General features: G+C 50.7%; 1 protein-coding gene across 1 annotated transcript in view; it reads left to right on the forward strand.

Annotated features, from left to right (window-relative positions):
- Positions 1 to 3,688: 3,688 nt before the first annotated feature.
- CECR2 (CECR2 histone acetyl-lysine reader) overlaps positions 3,689 to 18,809 on the forward strand; it is a 104,347-nt gene continuing 89,226 nt past the window's right edge. The window contains exon 1 of the mRNA XM_075757057.1: positions 3,689 to 4,161. Within this exon, the coding sequence (XP_075613172.1) occupies positions 3,988 to 4,161 (174 nt within the window). The 5' untranslated portion in view covers positions 3,689 to 3,987. The remainder of the gene's footprint in view (positions 4,162 to 18,809) is intronic.

Raw genomic sequence — 18,809 nt, forward strand, 5'->3', positions numbered from 1 at the left:
CGGAGATATTTATCAAAGAATAGGAAATGGTGTATTGCACTCACCAAGTCTTTGCCTACTGTTGAACATCAGTGGGAGAGCAGAGATTTTTTTTGTGCTTGAATAATAAATCTAAAGAAGTGATTTAAGAATAGTGTAAGAATCAGGCAAAGTGAAGCAACCTGAAGTGATCGTGGGCAGGCCCCAGCATCCTGGTGTAAAAAGAACAATATAAGAGAAAACACAGTCCAAAAAAAATAATGGGGACGATAGAGGGAGCCAAATTAATTCAAAAAAATGTTAGGCAAAATTGGGACCATAGCTCTTCTGACAAAAAGAGAGATTAGGAGTCTTCATTAAGGTTCACAAAATTCTTAGTGGGACAGAGAGTAAGGATAGTACAAAGCTATTTGACCTAGTGTCAAGAACAAGTAAAGATGCAGCAGTAAGATAAGCCATGGCTGGACATTACAGGAATTCAGGGAGGAATGTCAGGATAGAGCAAGACAGAAATGCAACATAAACTCCCCTTACATGGCCAGAGGATGAAAAGTTTGCTCCATGGAAGAATCAGGCATTAAGTAATACTATATAGTTCTGTAACTGGCCCAAAGAAAACTGTGTCTGAGAATTTGTCACTCCAAAATTTCTCAGGCAGAGCTATTGGTATTTTATGGTGATCCCATATGTTGACAAAGTACTGTAAGTTAGCCTGCACTCTCCTCTTCGGCAGTTACCGTACTGTAGCTGGAGCTGGTCTAATCCAGTGCAGGCAGATGCAATACACGAGAGATTAGATACTGCCTTGCTCCAGATCAAGGCTTGGAGTCATTGTCCCTTGAAACAGAGTCAGGGTTTCAGTATAACATATTGGTCTCCTGCAAACAATAAATTCACTAAGTCAAAAAGTTTTTGGGGAAAACAGATGCAAAGACGTACTTAGAAAGGTAACTAATAAACCAATTAAACAGTGCACATTTTGGCAAAAAAACCTTGGTGGGGAAGGTCTAGGAAATCTATGCTGTGAGCGTGAAATTTATAGCAGAGGAGAGTGAGGTCTGTGTCTGAGGAATGATATAAGAGGCCTGACGCTACCTCTTATATCTTATCCTCTTTGCCACTCCATTTCCCAAGCGACCCTCACTGCCCCCCAAAGAGCGCAGCAGCTGCCATACCAGATCAGCCCAGCAGCCCTCCTAATCCAGTCTTCTCACTGCAACAGTTGCCACTCTCTGATACTTCAAAGAAAGGTGCAAGAAACCCCATAGTGGACAATTATAGAATAACCTGCCCACAAGGGATGTTTCTCCCTAATCCCTCGCCATCAGCTAGTGGTTACATTGTGCCTTGAAGCCTGATGGTTTATATCCCTTCTAAAATTTATTTATATCCTGTCTAATGTGACCGTGAATGTTCTCAGTATCCATACAAATGTCTAATCCTTTTCTGAATCCTACTAATCTCCTGGCCTCAATGAAACCTCATGGTAACAAATGCCATGTGTTAATTACACAGGGTACAGATATTTCCTTGTACCGTCTTAAATTTGCTTCCTTCCAATTTCCACTGGGTATCCCTTGATCTTGCAATATGAAAAAGGGCAATGAAATTAGAACTTAGTCACTCTTGAGGAGCCGCACTGCTGTATCTTCAATTGTTTCTTCTCTAAACTAGCTGTTCCCACCCTCAGCCAAAGTTTTCCCGGGTCAGGCTGTTAGGCAGTGGCCTAGGGCACAGCACAGAGCTCACGCCTTCACCTTATTCTCTATTGCCAAGTTCATTTTGAAGGGAAACAGGGAGAGGAAACTCTGAAAGTCTCAAAAGTACATGCTTGAGATTGCAGACTCTGAAATCAAGACTGCTCTACGTCAGCTGGTGTTAGCTCAGCAGCAATACGATGACGCTGACTGATGCCACTGGCCTTTCCCTCTCTGATGCCTCCAAGTCAGAGACAGCGCAGGACATCTGCAATGCAGTTTCCTCCACCTGCTCTTCAGGCTACCCCTGAAAGGGGACATCCCACTCCCCCTCCAACCTCATCTCAGGCATTTCACTGCTTCCTTGCATCCACGCTGGTGATCACCATGCCATGGGATCTGTCCAGTCACTTCTGGTCTAATCGCCCTCGGCCCCAGGCTGAGCTCTGCCGTCCTGCGCTGAGCCCAACAACAAGGGAATGTAAGGTGTGAAGGGGAGAGGCTGAAGGTGAGAAAGTTAACTGAATAAGGAAAGGAAAAGCTAGCAAAAGTGGGACTGGTATAAAAATGGCCCCAGCCAGATGAAGATACGAAGGAGCAGAAGGAAGGAAGTCCTAAACTGGTTAAACGCTGGCTTGCAATGGAGGTAAGACCTTAGACTGGCACAGCTGTGCACAGCGATACTTTGCAATTATTTTGAACCTGGACAACAGAGGCAAACTGGGAGGTTGTAAGGTGATGCAGTGTCAGCATGCAAAGCTCTAACAGCTTAGTGTTTCACTGGAGCTCTATGTCTCATTACAGCAGTCCTGCAAAAAAAAAAAAAAAAAAAAAAAACAAAACAAACCACCGACAAAAAACACTCAATCCTCACTGTGGCTGGATGTTTTTCTGTAATAGATTTCAAAATAGGACAGTGTTACTCGCCAGGAGAAATGGAGGTACTGGGTGTACAGGTGAGACACTAAAGCGCCTTAGGACAGAGAAGGGTGTATGGCTCCTCGCGGCAGCAGCAGCACCTGGAGAACAAGAAGTGCTGCTTGGGCTCCCTCACTCAAAAATACCAAGTGAGAACAGAAGTCGTCGAGGGTTCCCCCTTCGCTGCACCCAGAGCCAGCCCCAGCAGCTCTCTGCCCCATTAAGCAGCCACGGCCAGCCCTGGTGACCTGCCAGAGGGCCCGGGCTGGGGACGCAGGTCTGGCACCGGGCCTGAGGCGCTGTCCCGGGCAGCTCGACGACCAGCTCCCTGGGGACCGGAGCAGGCGATCTACCCGGGCTGAGGGCGGACACCAACGAGGCCCGAGGCGAGGGGCTGAGGCGGGGTGGAGGGCTCAGGCCAGGGGCAGAGGCGGATGACCCGTGAGGCGAGGGGCAGGCCGCAGGCGGGGGGCGGAGGCTCCCCGGTCGGCGGGGACGCGCCCTGAGACGTCCCCGAGGGGCTCAGCCCAGAGCGGCGTTTCGTCCCGTCGCTTGACTCCGGCGGGGGAGCGGGCGGGTACCGCCCGGGCGAGGCCGGGGCGCCGCGCAAGGACGGGGACACGGGAACGGCCGCGTAAGGGGACAACGGCCGCCGCCGTCACCCCCGCCCACTGCCCGGCCGCGCCCACCCCCGGTCACCCCGCCCTGGTGGGCGTGGCCGGGCGGGCGCGGGGGGCCTGTTGTTGTGATGAGCGCCGGCTCCACCCCCTCCTCGTGCACGGCCGCGCAGCCCCCCCCATCCGCCTGGGCCCCGCCCACCCCGCCCTCACGCCTTTTGTCCACTCCCCGCGCCCCTCCCCGCCGGGCCCGTCGAGCCCCGCCCCCGCCCGACCTCACCTTTCCATTCGCCCTCCCGCCCTGAGCCCCGCCCTCCCCGCGCGGGACCCCGCCCCTCCCCTCCCGGGCCGTCGTCGTCGTGTGTCCCCCCCCCCCCCGCCCCCCTCGCGGCCCGGGCCCATCTGTTCCCGTCGGCGCGGCGGTTGCACTGCAGGGCGCGGGCGGCGGCGCGGGGAGGCGGAGGAGGATGGGCCCGCGCAGCGGCGGCCGCCCGCGGCAGGGGCAGCAGCAGCAGCAGCAGCAGCAGCAGCAGCAGCAGCAGCAGCGCCCCCGCCGGCCCTAGCGCCCCCGCGCCGGCGCCGAGCCGCCCCATGCGCGGGCGGCAGCGAGGGGGCAGCGCGGGGCCGCCGGGGGGCGGCCGCTGAGCGGCGTGGCGCCGGGGGGCGGGCGGAGCCGGAGCGCCGAGCGGCGGCGGCACGCAGCCGCCCGCGGAGTGAGGGAGCGAGCGAGCGGGCGGGCGGGCGGCAGCCAGGCAGGCAGCCGGCGGCCGCGGGAGATGTGCCCGGAGGAGGACGGCGGCTGCGGCGGCGGCGGCGGCGTGGCCGGCACCGGGGGTCCCGAGGCTGCGGTGGCGCTGGACGAGCTCCGCTCCTGGTGGGAAGTCCCGGCCATCGCGCACTTCTGCTCCCTCTTCCGTACCGCCTTCCGCCTGCCCGACTTCGAGATCGAGGTGAGAGACCCGCGGCCACCGTCCCCCGCCCGGTGCGCGCCCCGCCGGGCAGCCGCCGGCCGGTCTCGCCCCAGCCCGTTGGCTGTTTCCGTGCCGCGGCGCCGTCCCCGCTGCGCTCCCGCTGCCCGGCGGGTTCCGCACGCCGCTCCCCGTGCCCCGCGCCGGCGGGCGGTGGGGCGAGGGGCGCACCCCCCCCCCCCCCCCCGGTGAGCCGCTGAATCCCGGCGTGATGCACCGCGGGCTCTCCCCTCCGCTTGCGGCAGATGCAACAACTTCCCCGTCCTTACCGGGCGCGCTCGCAAACTTTCGGCGCGCCCGTCCCGGGGCGCTGGCGGGCGGTGGCGGCGGGCACGACCCCCCGGCTCCGGACCCGGCGGGACGCACGGCGGGGGCAGCTGCGGGCGGAGCGGGGCCGGGCGCCGCCGGGCCGCATTGTTCCGCCGGGCCGGTGTCCGCACACAAAGGTGGGGGGGGGGGGGCTCGGCACGGAGCCGGCGGTCGGTCCCCCGTGCCCAAAATGGTGGCGGCGAGAGGCGGGCCCGGCCCGGTAACCCCCACCTCCCCCGGGGTTACCCGCGGCTGTTGTTGGGGGGCGGGGGGGTGTCCCCACCCCGCTCAGCCTGTGCTCAAGTTGGTCCCTTTTGTTGGGGGGAGAGAGGAGATCCCCACCTGGCCGGTGCCACTGCGGGAGGGATGGGGGGGGGCGAAGGGTCGCCACCGAGCCGTGCCGAGCCGGGCGGCGGGGGGTGCAGCCTTTCTCCCGCATCCCGGCAAGCCCCGGCGAGGCCGGGCTGCACCGCAGGGCACCGCGCCGCTCATTGTGCGGCTCCGCGGAGGCTCCGGGGGAGCGACGGTGCCTCCACCACCGCCTCAGTCCCCGCGTAGGGAAAACTCTCGGCTTTCGTACCTTTTTACCCATTTTCCTCTGTAACTTTATTGTGCCTTTTTTTTTTTTTTTTTTTTTTAATTCTTATTTTCGTGTGCGTGGCTAATGTTCCGTAAATATTTTGTGCTCCGGCTACAAATGTTACAAACAAAGTGTGTCCTGGTAGGAAATCTTTTGTGCTTGCTGTGAAAAAGCTATTCTTGCCAGCGCGTTGGCAATAAACCGGGTGAATAACGTGGTGGCGTGTGTTTTTTAAAGACAGTAATTGCCCCGTGAATGCGAATTCCAAAGATGCTTAAAAGTTCAATGGGATGCGCGAAGCCCTAAAGAGCAAAACTCCTCGAGCAGGATGTGAATTTCTGAAGAGGGGGAATCCCTTATGCGGTGCGAAATCTTGAAAGGGGATAAGGTCTCTCAATGATGCAACTTCTTGCGAAAGGGAACTCCCCTCCCCCTCCTATTGATGCCAAACCATTAAAGGGGGAGGCTCTCGGGCCCAGCAGCGCAAAGTCTTGAAGGAACCTGAATTTACAATGATAAAAGGGCCAAGGCACTAGCCTTTCACCTTTGGAGGCAATTAGCATCTGGCTTGCTTCACAAATGAAGTAAATGTGGGCTCCCCTTTGGTTCCCGGAGCACGCTTAGGGTGGGGGAGTTAACATCACTGGGAACAAATTAACTTGCTTTTTTGGGGGGGGTTGCCTGGGACGTGCGTGTGGGTCGGTGCTGGGGGTGTTAGAGAGCAGGAGCAGCCCGCTGTAAATGTCGCCAGAAACCTCTGTGCGTGTGGATGGCCTTGCAGCTCTTGGCAGAAACGGGTTTTAAAGGATGGCGTCCGTCTGAGGGACAGTATAAATCGCGGTTCAAATCGGGATGCTGCAAGAGGACGGATGCAGCTGTCAGAACTCTGTCTTCAGGCACGCAGAGTAAATCTCCTTCCCCGGCACAGTGTGAGCAGCCCAGCGCAGGAGGTTTCAAAACTTGCTGTTCTATGAAGCTCACCATCTTGTTACCCCTTGCCTGGCATAGTTGTTCCGACCTCATCACTGGTTTCAGGGATATCTGGTAACGGCACTTTGCACAAAGAGCTTGCCCAAGCAGTTCATGGCGTGAAACTGATGGCCGGCGACGGAACTTAAACTTTTTTTCAAAGACTACTGTTCTGTGTGATTGTTTTGTTTTGTTTTGCTTGTACTTTATTCAAGTGCATAAAGAAAGCTCCTCCCTTGGTTCTGGACCTGGGAATGCTGGCGTCCGTTCCGGCTGTCTCACTGCTGCCTCTGCGATGGGCTTTGAGCTGCAGAGGTGTCTGAATAAAATGGAGGTGTCCATTCTTCTAGGGGTTTGGGGAAATGCTGGGACTTGAGGCAAATATTGGGGAGGGGGGGGAACCCCCCAAGCCAGTCATCAAAAATTTAAACTCTGCTCATCTACAAATGACATTTTCTTGCTTTAGCTTTGGTGATTGTGTGGAGGTGCGCTTGTGGCTGAATGCGAGTGGTTTGAGAAGTTACTGCCCCTTCCCTCAAAAGTTACTGTCCCTGTTGGGTAAGCCAGGGGTGAGTGCCTCCGGTCCATTTGGATGCAAAGTAGAACAGGTGTTTTTGGGTGAACCTGTTTTCTTGTGTGTGGAAGCAGAAATGGAGAGCTGGGGCAGCTCACCTGGGGGGGAGCGCGGAGGGGTTTCAGCTGGAGGGTGGTCACGCTCAAACTCCTTGAGCTTCATGGCAAATGTCTGTCCGACTGCGTCCATATCTCTAAAGGATGACCTTACTCTGGAGGCAGTCAGCTTTGGAGGAGATTCTCCTTTTCCTGGGAGGGCTGAGCTCCTCTCAAGTTAAAACCTGGTTGGTGGCTTTTTTTTTTTTTTCTTATTCTGATACTAATGTATCTCCAGCCAGCAGTTTGGTGCTAAACTTTTACAACATTGTTACAAAAAGAAAAAGTTTTAAACAGTAATTCTGCATGTAACAAATAATCTCTGCTCTCTCCCTCCCCACAATTTTAGAGGAGGGTGAGGTCAGAGTTTCACTGCTGCAGTCTCTGCAGTCCCCAAACCAGACAAAACCTGATCTTTCAATATGTTTTTAACAAGAAAAAAAAAAGCTGTAGCTATCTTTTGGGTTTATTTTTGTGGTTTTTTTTTCTTTTTTCTTTTTCTCCCCCTCACTGCCCAATCTTTTCTTTTTTTTTTTTTTTTTTTTTTTTTTCTTCTGGCGGGTCTGCCCACAGCTATCTGGAAGGCTCTGTAATGATAGGCCATCTGGACCCATCCCTCCCGTGCAGAGCAGATTTGTTGATGGTATTCGAGAAGTTTGAGAGCTTTTAGTACAGGGAGGCAGCACGGAGCCCTTTTAATTTTTATTTTTTTCCCTCTTTAAATGCAAACCTTTTGCCCTCTACTTATTGGCCCAAAAGAAAGCAAAGCTTCCAGATGCAGGGCTGCCATCAGCAGCTGGATGTCAGAAACCTGGGAAGCAGATGTTTTGTTTTTCTTTTTGCTGGACCAGTGCATAGCCAGAGACTGGGAAAGGGGTGTCCGAAACTGAAAGAAAGAAGCGCATCCATCAGGCTGGGCGCTGGGCATTGTTCGGGAAGGGGGTGGGCACAGCCAGCCCCCATGCTGGCTCCAGCAGATGCAGGCGCCTGACGAGGCGCAGGGCTCCTCTTTTCAAATCTCCGCCACAGCATCGCCCGGCGATGGACACAGGAGGGGTTCAGCTACTGCCAGCGGGTCAAAAGTTCAGTGGGCCAGAAGCGGGTGCACCAGGATGTGTTCGGCTTCACGCCGCGTTTTTACGTGGATCTCTGAGGATGGCAGGGAGCAATTCTGCCTTCTGGGGTGGGTCTGTTCCCCCCCGCCCCCCCTTTAAATGGCTGTCTTGTCAGCCATCTGCTGTACAAAACTTTCATGCCACTTCAAAAATTGGGCTTTGTCGTGGCTTTTTTCTCAGTGGTTTATAAAATCTGCATCGGGTGGGTTTGTCCTTACCTACTGTAACACTGCTCCAGTGGGAGAAGGTCTGTCTCTACAGGACACGTTATTTTTTTGGTAGGCCTTGCCTCAAAGGACAAAAAGGATGCTTTCCACAGTCAGGTTAGTGCAGGCGATGATAGGAAGTGATTTGTCTCCCTCTTCAAGACTGGACTGTAATGTGGGACGCCTCTCCTGACAAAGTGTCTCCTGGCCGTGTGCCCTCCCCTCTGCAACTGAAATATTCTCCTGGGAGCTGTAGGGATTGTTTGCGTTGAAAATATTAGGAGAAAATTTAACATTTTCAACCGTGTTTCAGCACAACTTGAAAACAGAAGCCAGCGTGGCGCGGCCACCCAGCTCTTTGGCATGTGCTCCCAGGAGCTGTGAACTAAAACATTTGGGAACTTCTGCCTGGGTAGGTCGAAGGGAGGTGACTTTCCAGAACGTGCTTGAAAATAGTCAAAACATTGTTGTTAACTTGGTTTATTTGGAAAAGGGGGAAAAGCCACATTACACAGGGAAAACATAAATCTTTTCCTGTGGTTTTTAAAAGCGCCTTTGGGCAAATTGCCTCTGCTGTTAACTTCACTATGGCTTTAAGATGCTTTTCCTCCCCTCTTGCCCCTTCCTACCACTTTGGGCTCTGGCTCTACCTTTAGGTATGTTCCTCCCACCCACAGACAGGACACCGCTGCTCATGCCCACCTTTTTCCTCCTGTAGTGCGGTATCTGCCATGTCGGTTCCTGAACAGGCTCTTTCTGTCAGGAATATTATGTGGCTGTTACAAACCAGCGGCTGCTACTGCTCCCGTGGGTCCCCTGGGAGGAGGAAGAGTGTGGAGAGAGGGAGAGCTGTGCTGCGGCTGTGCGAAGGAGAGAGCAAAGAACAGGGTTTCTTCTATCTGTGCAAACCAGCTACAGCTTTAAAAGCAAACAATATTTTTTAATGTGTTAAACTCTAAATGTGTTAGAATTTTAATACTTGAAAAAATTATTTTTCCTAGTGAGGACAGGATGGCTGAATATGCTTTGACCTCCGCTGTCCTGTCATGTTAGGTCCTGCAGAAATTTCTCTGTGGAGCCCCTTGCTCTGTGCCCTCTGGGTGCATCCCTTGTGATCCATGACACCAAAATAGCACAGCCTTCCTGTTCTGTCACTGGTTTGTATGGGTTAATTGCACAGGCAGTGTGGTACAGTACCTCAGTACAAAGCCTTCACCTCTCTATAGCTATTCTGGGCTGGTACTGCAATATTATTTGTATCACAGTAGCATGTACAGCATCTACCGATGCCTCATCGTGCTGTACAATAGCTGAGATGACCAGGTATTTTCTGATCAGAAGATTTTAGAATCTGATTAAGATCAATGTGACAAGTAAGTGCAGCAAGCTGATGCAAATGTCAGTGAATTCATGTAGGTCAGCTCTACTCGTAGAGGGTAAGCCTCAGTTGGTTTAAATGCTTTTTTGGTAGAATGGTTGAGGCATTAGAATGTCCATCCCTCGTGCCATTTTCCTGTTGGTGGTAGGCAACGTTAAAGTGGAAGGGAGCGGGCACTGACTGTCTGAAATGAGAGCGAACAATAGATCTGCTCACTAAAACTCACTGTAGCGCAAAGCAACTGGCTTTAGAAAAAGCAAATTGTCTGAGGAAAGGTAGAGTAATTGGCGGTGCAGGGAGAGGCGCTGTACGACAAGTAGACAGCGTTGGAAAAAATGATGGACTTCAAACATGCTGAGAAGAAAAAGTGTCAGTTGCATCGTGTGGAGAGACCCATTTATGGACAGCTCTGTGAATTCAGGGTTATATACCACAGTCGCTCCACGGTGGCTCTGCTTCCCCCAGGCAGCATCGGCTTCATCAGAGTAGAGAGTGGGAGCTGGGTACTTGTTGTTTGAAAACAAAGTTTGAAAACCAAAATGAAATGCATGGTTAGTACTGCTTTTATTGTTCTTTCTACCTATGCCATCCTCTGTTTGGTTTAGTTGCTTTGGCAGTGCCCCATCCCTCTCCCCATGTCTGTCCCAGCAGCAGTTCTTACTTTGCTGGTCTTCACTTTTGCTGCCTTAGTTATTCTGTTCATAATAGAATCATTAACACTCTACATGTCAGTATTGGGCTCTAGAGTTCATTGAGATTAATGGAGGGGGAGGCAGAGAGAGATACTTCTCAGAGCTGTTGTTTCAAGTGGTCTGCAAATTGGGAAGCATTATATTGGTTTCCATTTCAAATGCAAGTCACATCTTCCCCAACTGTAGATCTTAAACTTTTTAACAAGTGTTTACAGTTTATATAATGAGACTCTAGTGTAATTGGATACAAAAAGAAGGAATAGGTAGTTCAGGAGGCTGATATGTGAGTTAAAACATTATCTTAAGTCTATGAAAAGAAACAAGAAGTGACTGCACACAGCCAAAAGGGTGTCTGAACAATAGATAAGGAAGGTTATTTTGACAGCAACATTTTGAATGGATCTGAGTTAGGTGACAGGGGAATTGGGGAATGACTATAGCAGTCAAAGGCAGAAGAGAAAGAGAAATGCGATAAGACTTTTGGAGATTTGGATGCAATACATGGGGGTTGATACTACATATTTTCTGTGGTGTTAGTAGTTGGAGGCAGTTACCACTTCTGGTGCTGCTGACTCTGAAAATCATGTCTGGTGTTAGTTGATGTGGTTTAAGCTGAACTTGTTTAAAAACCAATTTAAGATAATCTGGTACAAGTCTTTCCCTGCTAGGAAAACCAAATGTTTTGTGTAGTAGCTTAAATATGACTTCGCAGTTTGCTTTGTTTATAAAGACTCGACTACCACAAACCTGTCCCAATTCGGTGTAGCTGATGTAAACCTCTGCACAGTGCATCTAAATTAGGCCTCAAGTTTGTTCCTTTTGGAATTTGCTCTAACCAAACCAGCTAAAAGTAACACCTTTAAAGTGTTGCAGCTTTATGTGTAGACCTGCTTAACTGCTGTCTTTCTCTCCCTGCGAATAATGCCGGCAGAGCCGTGCCATTCTGCCCCTGGCATCTGTTAAGTGCCTGCATGAAGGGTGAAGAATTAACTTTTGTAATGGCAATGGATGCTTTCATAGACTTCTTTCAGGCAAAAATCTCCTCAAGAAAAGGGCTATAGGCAGAAATGACAACAGCCAGGCAGTTAAAAGTTCCCGAATTAAAAGTTTATCGTGTAAACCTTATTGTAGGTAGCTATGAAAATTATTATTTTTTTTCTCCCCCTCGTTACCAGAAGCAACAGCATCTGCTGTGGTGGTGGGAACAATGCAGCCTAGTGATTCCTCCTTCCTTACAGTAGAGAATCCTGTTAAACACACAAGGCTGTGCCTCAGAGTGTATCCTTTCAGCAGGCTTGTTCCTTTTAATGGGTGCCCATTCCTGGGGTCTCCATTGTTTCACCAACAATAGCACTAGGGGCAGCTGATTTGGTTGACAGAAAATGTGTTAATTTAACAGATCTATTCCCTTTAGCCGGTCTCCTTCCTATTGTGCCCCAGTTCTCCCCCAGTTCCTGGGGAGGAGGGCCCCGAGAGCAGGGTCTGTTAGGTGGAGGGCTCCTGCAATTAGGAGGGGTTTGTGGCCTTTTGTGTGTGAGGCACAGAAAACAGCTGATGAGGGAAAAGTGGTCCTAGTGTGGTTTGCTTTCTGCCAGAACACATGTTTTTCTGCTTTTTGGGGGGGATTTTAAGTCTGCCTTTACCAGGGACGGGGGAATAACTTGACACTACGGGCTGATGGCAGTCAAGGTCTTTGCTTTGCTCCGAGGTGGCCTTGCAGCCCAGTGTGGCAGCTGCCTTCAGAGCTGGCTGAACTTCTTCGTGAAGTCTTTATATCCTGTAAATGCCTAGCTAAAACACCAGCTTTTCACTGAAGAAGCAAAGCTGCTGGTATCATCCAGGGTAGGGCTGCTGAGGGCTGGGTGGAGAAGGCACTATGTGCAGTTAATGCCAAAAGATCTGAAACATGAAGTGCATAATGGTCCTCAGGCCACCTCTGGGCTGGGCCAGGCCACCAGTTTAACATAGTTTTGGGACTGATCTGATTTAAACAGTGCAAGCTCTTCACCCTAGATGTACTTACACTGGTTCGGCTCTTCCCTATATTACGTAGCTTAGTTCAGCAACAGGGTGGTGGGGGTGTCTCTTGGTTTTCACATCAATGTGGTCGAGCTGGCGTGTTCAGCCCGGTGGGAAGGAGAGCACACGCGCTGCTGAGGGAGCAGTGAAACCCGAATCTTTGGTTTAAGGGGCTGCCAGCTGCCAGAAGGACAATCTCGGTCCCTTTCAAGCTCTTGCCTTGGCTGTGCTGCTGACTTTGTGGTCTGCCCCTTCCCCGGCGCCAGCCCAGCTGCTTAGCTTGAGTCCTGCCTGGGTTTTGGGGGGTTGCAGTCCTGCTGTGCTGCGGTGGGAGCAGGACCTCAGGCTTTTGGTGGCCGCGAGCTGCCGGGTCGATCCACTGTGGCTCTTGAAACTCTAGCCTTAGTTTAGTTCTGGTTGCTGGGGCTGGTGATGTAAAAGGAGCTCTGGAGGGTCTTTTTCCTCCTCGTTTGTAAAGCCGTTAATTCTCTGGCTCTTTCTCTCCAGCTAAGCCTGCCATAAAGGGGCTGGAGCTTTGCACGGCCAAAGGGTTGGAAGGCAGAGCTAATTTTCTCATTTCTGGTGAGTCCTGTACACAGGGAGTTGTGTGGCAGCAAAAATATTTATATATCCATAACACAAGGCAAAGAGGGTTGTGGTTGGTGTTTTTTTTTCCTTGCTTGTTTTTTGTTTGTTTTAGGAGGCAAAGGGTGAGAGTTCACTTAAAGAGCTTGACTCTTAATAGAGCTTGTCATTGTTGCTAATATAAAACAAATGATGAGCATGGGAGAGGAGTCAAAGGCTCCCTCTTCTGGTGTGCTGGGAAGGTTCAAACGCTGAAAAATAAGCAAGGAAAAAAAGCTCAGCAAGCAAGACCCCTACCGTGCTTTCCTGTGGTACTTTAAGACCTCACTGAAGCCTAACTCTTACTGCCCCAACACATAGGATGCTTCATGGCACCCGAATAAGTAACGTTAAGGGTGCTCTGTAACAGTGAAATATGTTTTCAAATGCAAGCTACGTTGCACTTGCAAGTAAAAGTGAGTCCCAGTTTCAGAAGGGTTCCCAGTCTGAACGTGGAGGATGGCAGCCCTTCACATCCCCATGTCTGATGTTTCTCAGTGCTTCTCTTCTCCTCTTTTCTGCATGCTCCTCTTGCAAGCATCATCTCTTGTCCCATGCAGCTCCCAGGCCACACGTGTGCATTGGCATGTAAACATGTTTGGGATGATTGCAGGGGCCAAGTCTGGTGAGCACTCTCTATAGAAACTGTGTGTCCAAGTCTCCAGCACTCCTGTTGCTTTTGGTTGAGTCAGCTAAGAATTCAAAACTTATTAATGGCTGATTGATGGAGAAATATGCACAAGCAGCAATACTTTGTTGGGATTTTTAGATGAGTTTTCTAAAAATCCTTGTATAAAGTGCAGTTGTGAGTACCTCTGAAATTAATAGGATTTCAGGGCATGAGAGAACTGACTCTTTTTTTTTTTTCTTTCCTATTTTTTTTACTCTTCACCAGAGGGTTTAACATCATGTGGCCATTTTCCCTGTGTTGTTATTGCGGACTCATAAGCGATGTCTGGTCGAACCAGAGGACATCAATTCTCAAGCTGCCTTCCCATGGCAGCTCCTGCCACCCATCACGGATGGCAGTAAAACCGCTCACCCGGATTAAAAACCGCAACACTTTCCCCCCCCCCCCCAAGTGAGCTATGTCTAACCAGGAGCGGTTCCCCCAGCCGGCTCCATCCGCAGCCCCGCGAAAGGGTTGTACCAGCATGACTGAAGGAGCGGCACGGGAATGGAAACAGGCAGCGGGGAGGGGAAGGGCTTTTTATAGCTGACCCTTCTGCTGAAAGAAACGCTTATCGCACTGCAGCGCCGGGTAGCAGGTGGAGTGAGACTGCACAGGTAACAAGAGGTCATGCAGGAAGGGGGGCACCTGGGGAAGAACTCTTATCAGCCTCCGTAAAAGGGTTTTAGGGTTTGTTTTTTTGGTACTATATCAAGGCTTGTTATATTTCTTAAGTTAACATTCTAGTTAGAAGTTTAAATTAAAGTTGATGGTGGTCAACTTTAAATTGTCCTTTAAATTGTTCCTTCCAAAGTCAGACCTGAATATGCAGCAGAAATCAGTTAAATCTCACTGTAGCTGACACTTATGCATCAAAAACAAAAGACTGAAAAAAATGATTCTTTCTTAGAAATTCAGGCTTTTATTTTTAAAAAAAAACCCCAAACAATTTTTTCCCCAGAAGAAGTTTCTCTTAGGCTCTGGTCACCCAGCAATGCAGGTATCTACCCATCAGGATTTGCTTGCCTGTGCTGAAGAGGCCGGAGTGGCCTGCCTTGTCAGACAGGGCAGCCATGTAGAATAAACAGGGAATAGCAGTCTCGATTTCCTTTCTTTCAGCCCGATACAAGGTGCCTCAGCACAGAAGACTATTTTGCCCTTAAGATAATAGTGTGTTGGAGAGGATCAAAGGGCTTGAGGGGGTTTTTTTTTTGTTGTTGAAAGGGGATTTTCTCCATGGACAGCTGCAGTAGTGCATTAGTAGTGCAATGGATTATCTTTCCATGATCTGTAGGATCTCAACCAGCTATCGGGGGGCCCCACTGAAGGCTGCTGCTTGGGGGAGGCAGAGTGAAAGTCTCCTGTAACAGGGAGACCTGTAATGCCTGGGAGCTCGGACCACTTGACTCCTCCTGCCCCAGCTGGGCGGGTGGTGCTGGATATTCTTAGGCTGGAGATAGTGCTGTGGAGCATGGGGAGAGGGAGCCCAGCTCTCGGGTATGATTAACTGCAGCTGATGCCCTGCATCCACCCTGCTCTCCAATGGAAGTGCTTATTAAGGAATGTGAGAAGGGAGCCGATTCCAGCTGCTGCGGCATCCCGTAAAGGGCAATGTGTAATTTGGGAGGGTGTTACGAGTCCCTCAGCGGAACAAACTACTCACTGTAGTAAGCGTCTGACCTGCCAAACGCCCGGACTTTCTCATCTGGGGAAGTTTTGGATGGTGGTTGATCCACAAATAGCCATGGCATTGAGAGGGAGTCCCTTCGCCTGTGTGGATGGGTATCTGTATCCTTGCTCCGTGCAGGGGGGGAGGCGGCGCGTGTGGCCTGACTGTGGCAAGGGTGGCAAGAGGGGATGGGACAGGGCTTGGTGCTATCAGAGGTGGAGATCAGGTCACGCTGTGCCTCCCTGACCTGGTTTCAGGGCTGGGGGATGAGGGGGCTGGAATGTGCATGGTGGAGCTGTCAAGGAATGCAGGTCCCCAGGTGGCAGCTTCAGTCAGGCTCGAATTGCATCTGCATGCTGGTTAATAAGTGTTGGGGGCAGCTCTGCCTCGGCAGGTTCTCCTGTGTGCGTTTCCTGAGGTAGCGGGATGCCAGACATACGGGGCTGACAGTAGTATCTTGGTAGCCAATAAACTCCCCCTCTCAGCATTTTTAGAATTTTCTGCTAACTTTAATGACACAAGTTTTATCTCTTTTGGGTGAGGGGTTTTTTTTTTTTGCGACTAGCAAAGCACAAGCCAGGAGGAACCCAGCTTTGGATTTCAGGCTGGTATTTTTTTTTTTTTCCAGGATGGGCAGTTAGAAAGACTTGTCTCTTTTTTTGTAAGCAGGACTGGTTTCAGAATTAAAGGATGAACATGGACCGCCATATGATGTTGTGTTGTTTTTCCTTGGAGAAGTAACTACAATTTATAATCATTGCCTAGTCTGTAGCCAATTGGCAGGGAGGCTGCTGTGAAGGGATTGATTATTAGTGGATGCTTCATTGTGCTGTCCAAGCCTGAATTTCTTGATCTAACCGGTTTCCTTCATTTGGAATGGCTATAGTCAGCAGAGAGAAGAGAGGGAGATATGTCTTCCCTCTCGGCAGCACTGTTTCTTGTTCGTGGGATACGCTCAGGGAAGAAGGTGGTCAACAAAAAGTGTCAACAATTCGGCATTCTCATAGAAAGCTGGCTGGCTGGGGACTGCTCGCAATTTTTCTGCTTCCTCTTGGGATTCTCTCTGTATTTGTTTTCAGCGTGGTGACTTAAAACTAGTGCTGTTTGGTGAGAGCATCCTGGAGGCTCCACTCTTCTCTTAGGAAATGCGCTGGAAGAGCGGAAGGATCACCGGGAAGGTGATCTAGTGCTCAGAAATGGCAATGCCCGCCCTGCGGTGCAAAGGCACGCTGGCAGCTGCAGCAATTGGAGCTGAGTTAGCATTTAACCCAGCAGTAGAGGACACACAGAAGTACAGATGCAGCAGCACAGGCTTGAGCGTGGACAGCAACATCTGTCGGGCTCCTCGGATAAACGCTGGGATGGTTCAGTCGTGCTGAACCACATCCTGCTGCAGCTCCTCTGATAAACCTGGGCTAGCTAATTAAAAGTTAAAATGTGCACGGCTAGGCAAAAAGCAGCTGTGCCACTGTTGCACAGTGGAGTAGCTGGTGCTGCTCTCTGGGAAAGGGAGTTTCTGAGCTGGGTCTGAGCAGGGGCAGTTGTGGGGGCTGATGGACGAGATGGTGTGGGGTGGGCTTGGGCTGGGCTACACAGCTCAGCTGCCTCACTGTGCTTAGGCTGAGCGGTAGCAGTTGGAAGAGGACAGCTGAGCTAATACTTAAAAAGCAGAGGGGTGGGAGATGCCATGCCAGGTCTTGGAAGTACGATGCTAACCCTCTGCTCATCTTATCCTTTCCTCCCCCACTCCCGAAACCCGTCTCTGGGCTGTGTGGAAGTGTCCCAGTTCTTGCAGCTGTGTTAATTGTAATGGGTCATTTAGTCCTGAAATCCCTGTTTAAAAGGGGCAAGTCCTTGCCTCGTGTGACAGCTGCCGCCTTGCACTTTTCCCCAGGCTGGAAATAACTGCATACGACACAAGAGCAGAGTGCGGCATGGGGGAGGGAAGAGGGTTTCTGGCTTCCTCTTAGTGCTATAATGGCTTTGCTGTGTGACTCTTCTCCCATGTGGACCATAGCAGAGTCATGCCCCACATATTTAGCAGATCTCTCAGCTGGCAGTGCCTAGGCGATACGCTAACGGCCTGGCGCTCTCCGGCTCTGGCCGACTGGAGTCGTCTTGGGCGTCTGGGAGCGTGAGAGAAGGGACGCATGGTGGTGGTGACGCAGGACGCTCGCCTGGAGCATCAGGGAGCCTCTCTGGAGCCAACTTGCCTGCCCATCTGGAAGGGGGAGCCACACTGTTCTGTGCAGAGGAATAGAGACGATGAGAGGGAAGGCAGAAAGGCTTTCCACTCCCTGCTCCTATCCTCTCGCCAAAATCCAAAGACTTGAGCCCATGGAAACCTGGCCAGCTTTTCCTTCTAGCTGAAGGGCTGTCTCTTGATTGGAATGACAGCTTTGAACTGGAAGACATTATTTCATTAGCGTGCTAATCAGATACAGAGATTACCTGATTGGCTACTTAATAATTAAATGAAGTTGCCTGTAATTCTTTGAGCACACACAGAACTAATTAAATTAACCCTTCACTGCCCTGTGTGCCTGGGGTGCACTTGTGTGAAATGGAGAGGGCAGCTTCCCCAACGTGGGGACTGTGAGCAGAAGGGGGTGATGGTTGCAAAGTGGCCAGTGCTGGACTGCCAAAGTGGTCCTTTCTTATCCAGAGCCTGGAGAGAAGAAGATGACACACTGTTATACCTTCCAGTTTAGTTGGTGTTTGACCTACCTGGTAGGCGATCGCTATGTCTGGCAATGCTCTGACAACAAATCTTGTGCCCAAATAGCCAGGAGAATGCACTGGGCTTATGGAAATTGGTGCCCAGGCATGTGTTGTAAACCAGACAATGGTTTCGCATCATCTAATGAAGAGCAAAGCATTATAAAGAAAGATATGCACTTCATAGTTCTTCAGGAGGAAGAGTCAAGTGGAGAGCAGAAGATGTGCTTATGTACCCTCAAAGCATTCTTCTTCCCCATCCTCACTGGCACGTAGTCCCAGACAAGCCAGGACATCTCCATGCATTTGAGAGGATTCCACTAAGTAAACTCATTGTTGACCACCTATTCCTCTCTACTGCTTCACTGGCTGCTTGAGGAACTACATTGCACATGCTCACAGGAATACAAATGTATTTCCTATAGTTTGAGGAGGACACAGAAGTCATATCAATGCCATAACTTTCCTTTATTATAGATTAAAAAAAATGTGAAAAGAATAATAAGGAAAAAGTTTCCCTGTTTTCCAGCCTCACATTTTCCAGTGCTACGTCCAAGCTTTCGGCTTTTGTAATACCATAGAGGAATTTGAAATTTATAGTGAAAGACTAATTTTTATAACTTGTGAGAATATAGTTACTGTGTTGAAGACACTGTGTTCGATTATTTCATTGCTAGGGTGAAGAGTCAGCATCTATAATTTTTTGTATCCATTTTTAGTACTGAGCACTGGATTGAGGCAACAGGAAAGCTATCTTATAATGATCCAACTCTGCTCCCTTGCTGCTGCCTCCTCCTTCTAGACTTTGCCCACACATGTTAAAATGAAACTGTCAAATTAAGCACATTTCACTGTCATCCAAGACTAAACTTGGCAGAGAAGAGCCTTGGACCTTCTGGCCTAAGTTAACCACAGCTGGTTTCAGCTACCCCAGTAAGAAATTGCCGCGCCTTCATTCATGGCATGCAGAATGGCTTTTCCCTTACCCGTGGTCCGTGTTGCTGGAATCTGT

Source organism: Balearica regulorum, chromosome 1 (assembly GCF_011004875.1).
Source record: "Balearica regulorum gibbericeps isolate bBalReg1 chromosome 1, bBalReg1.pri, whole genome shotgun sequence".
Lineage (NCBI taxonomy): Eukaryota > Metazoa > Chordata > Aves > Gruiformes > Gruidae > Balearica > Balearica regulorum.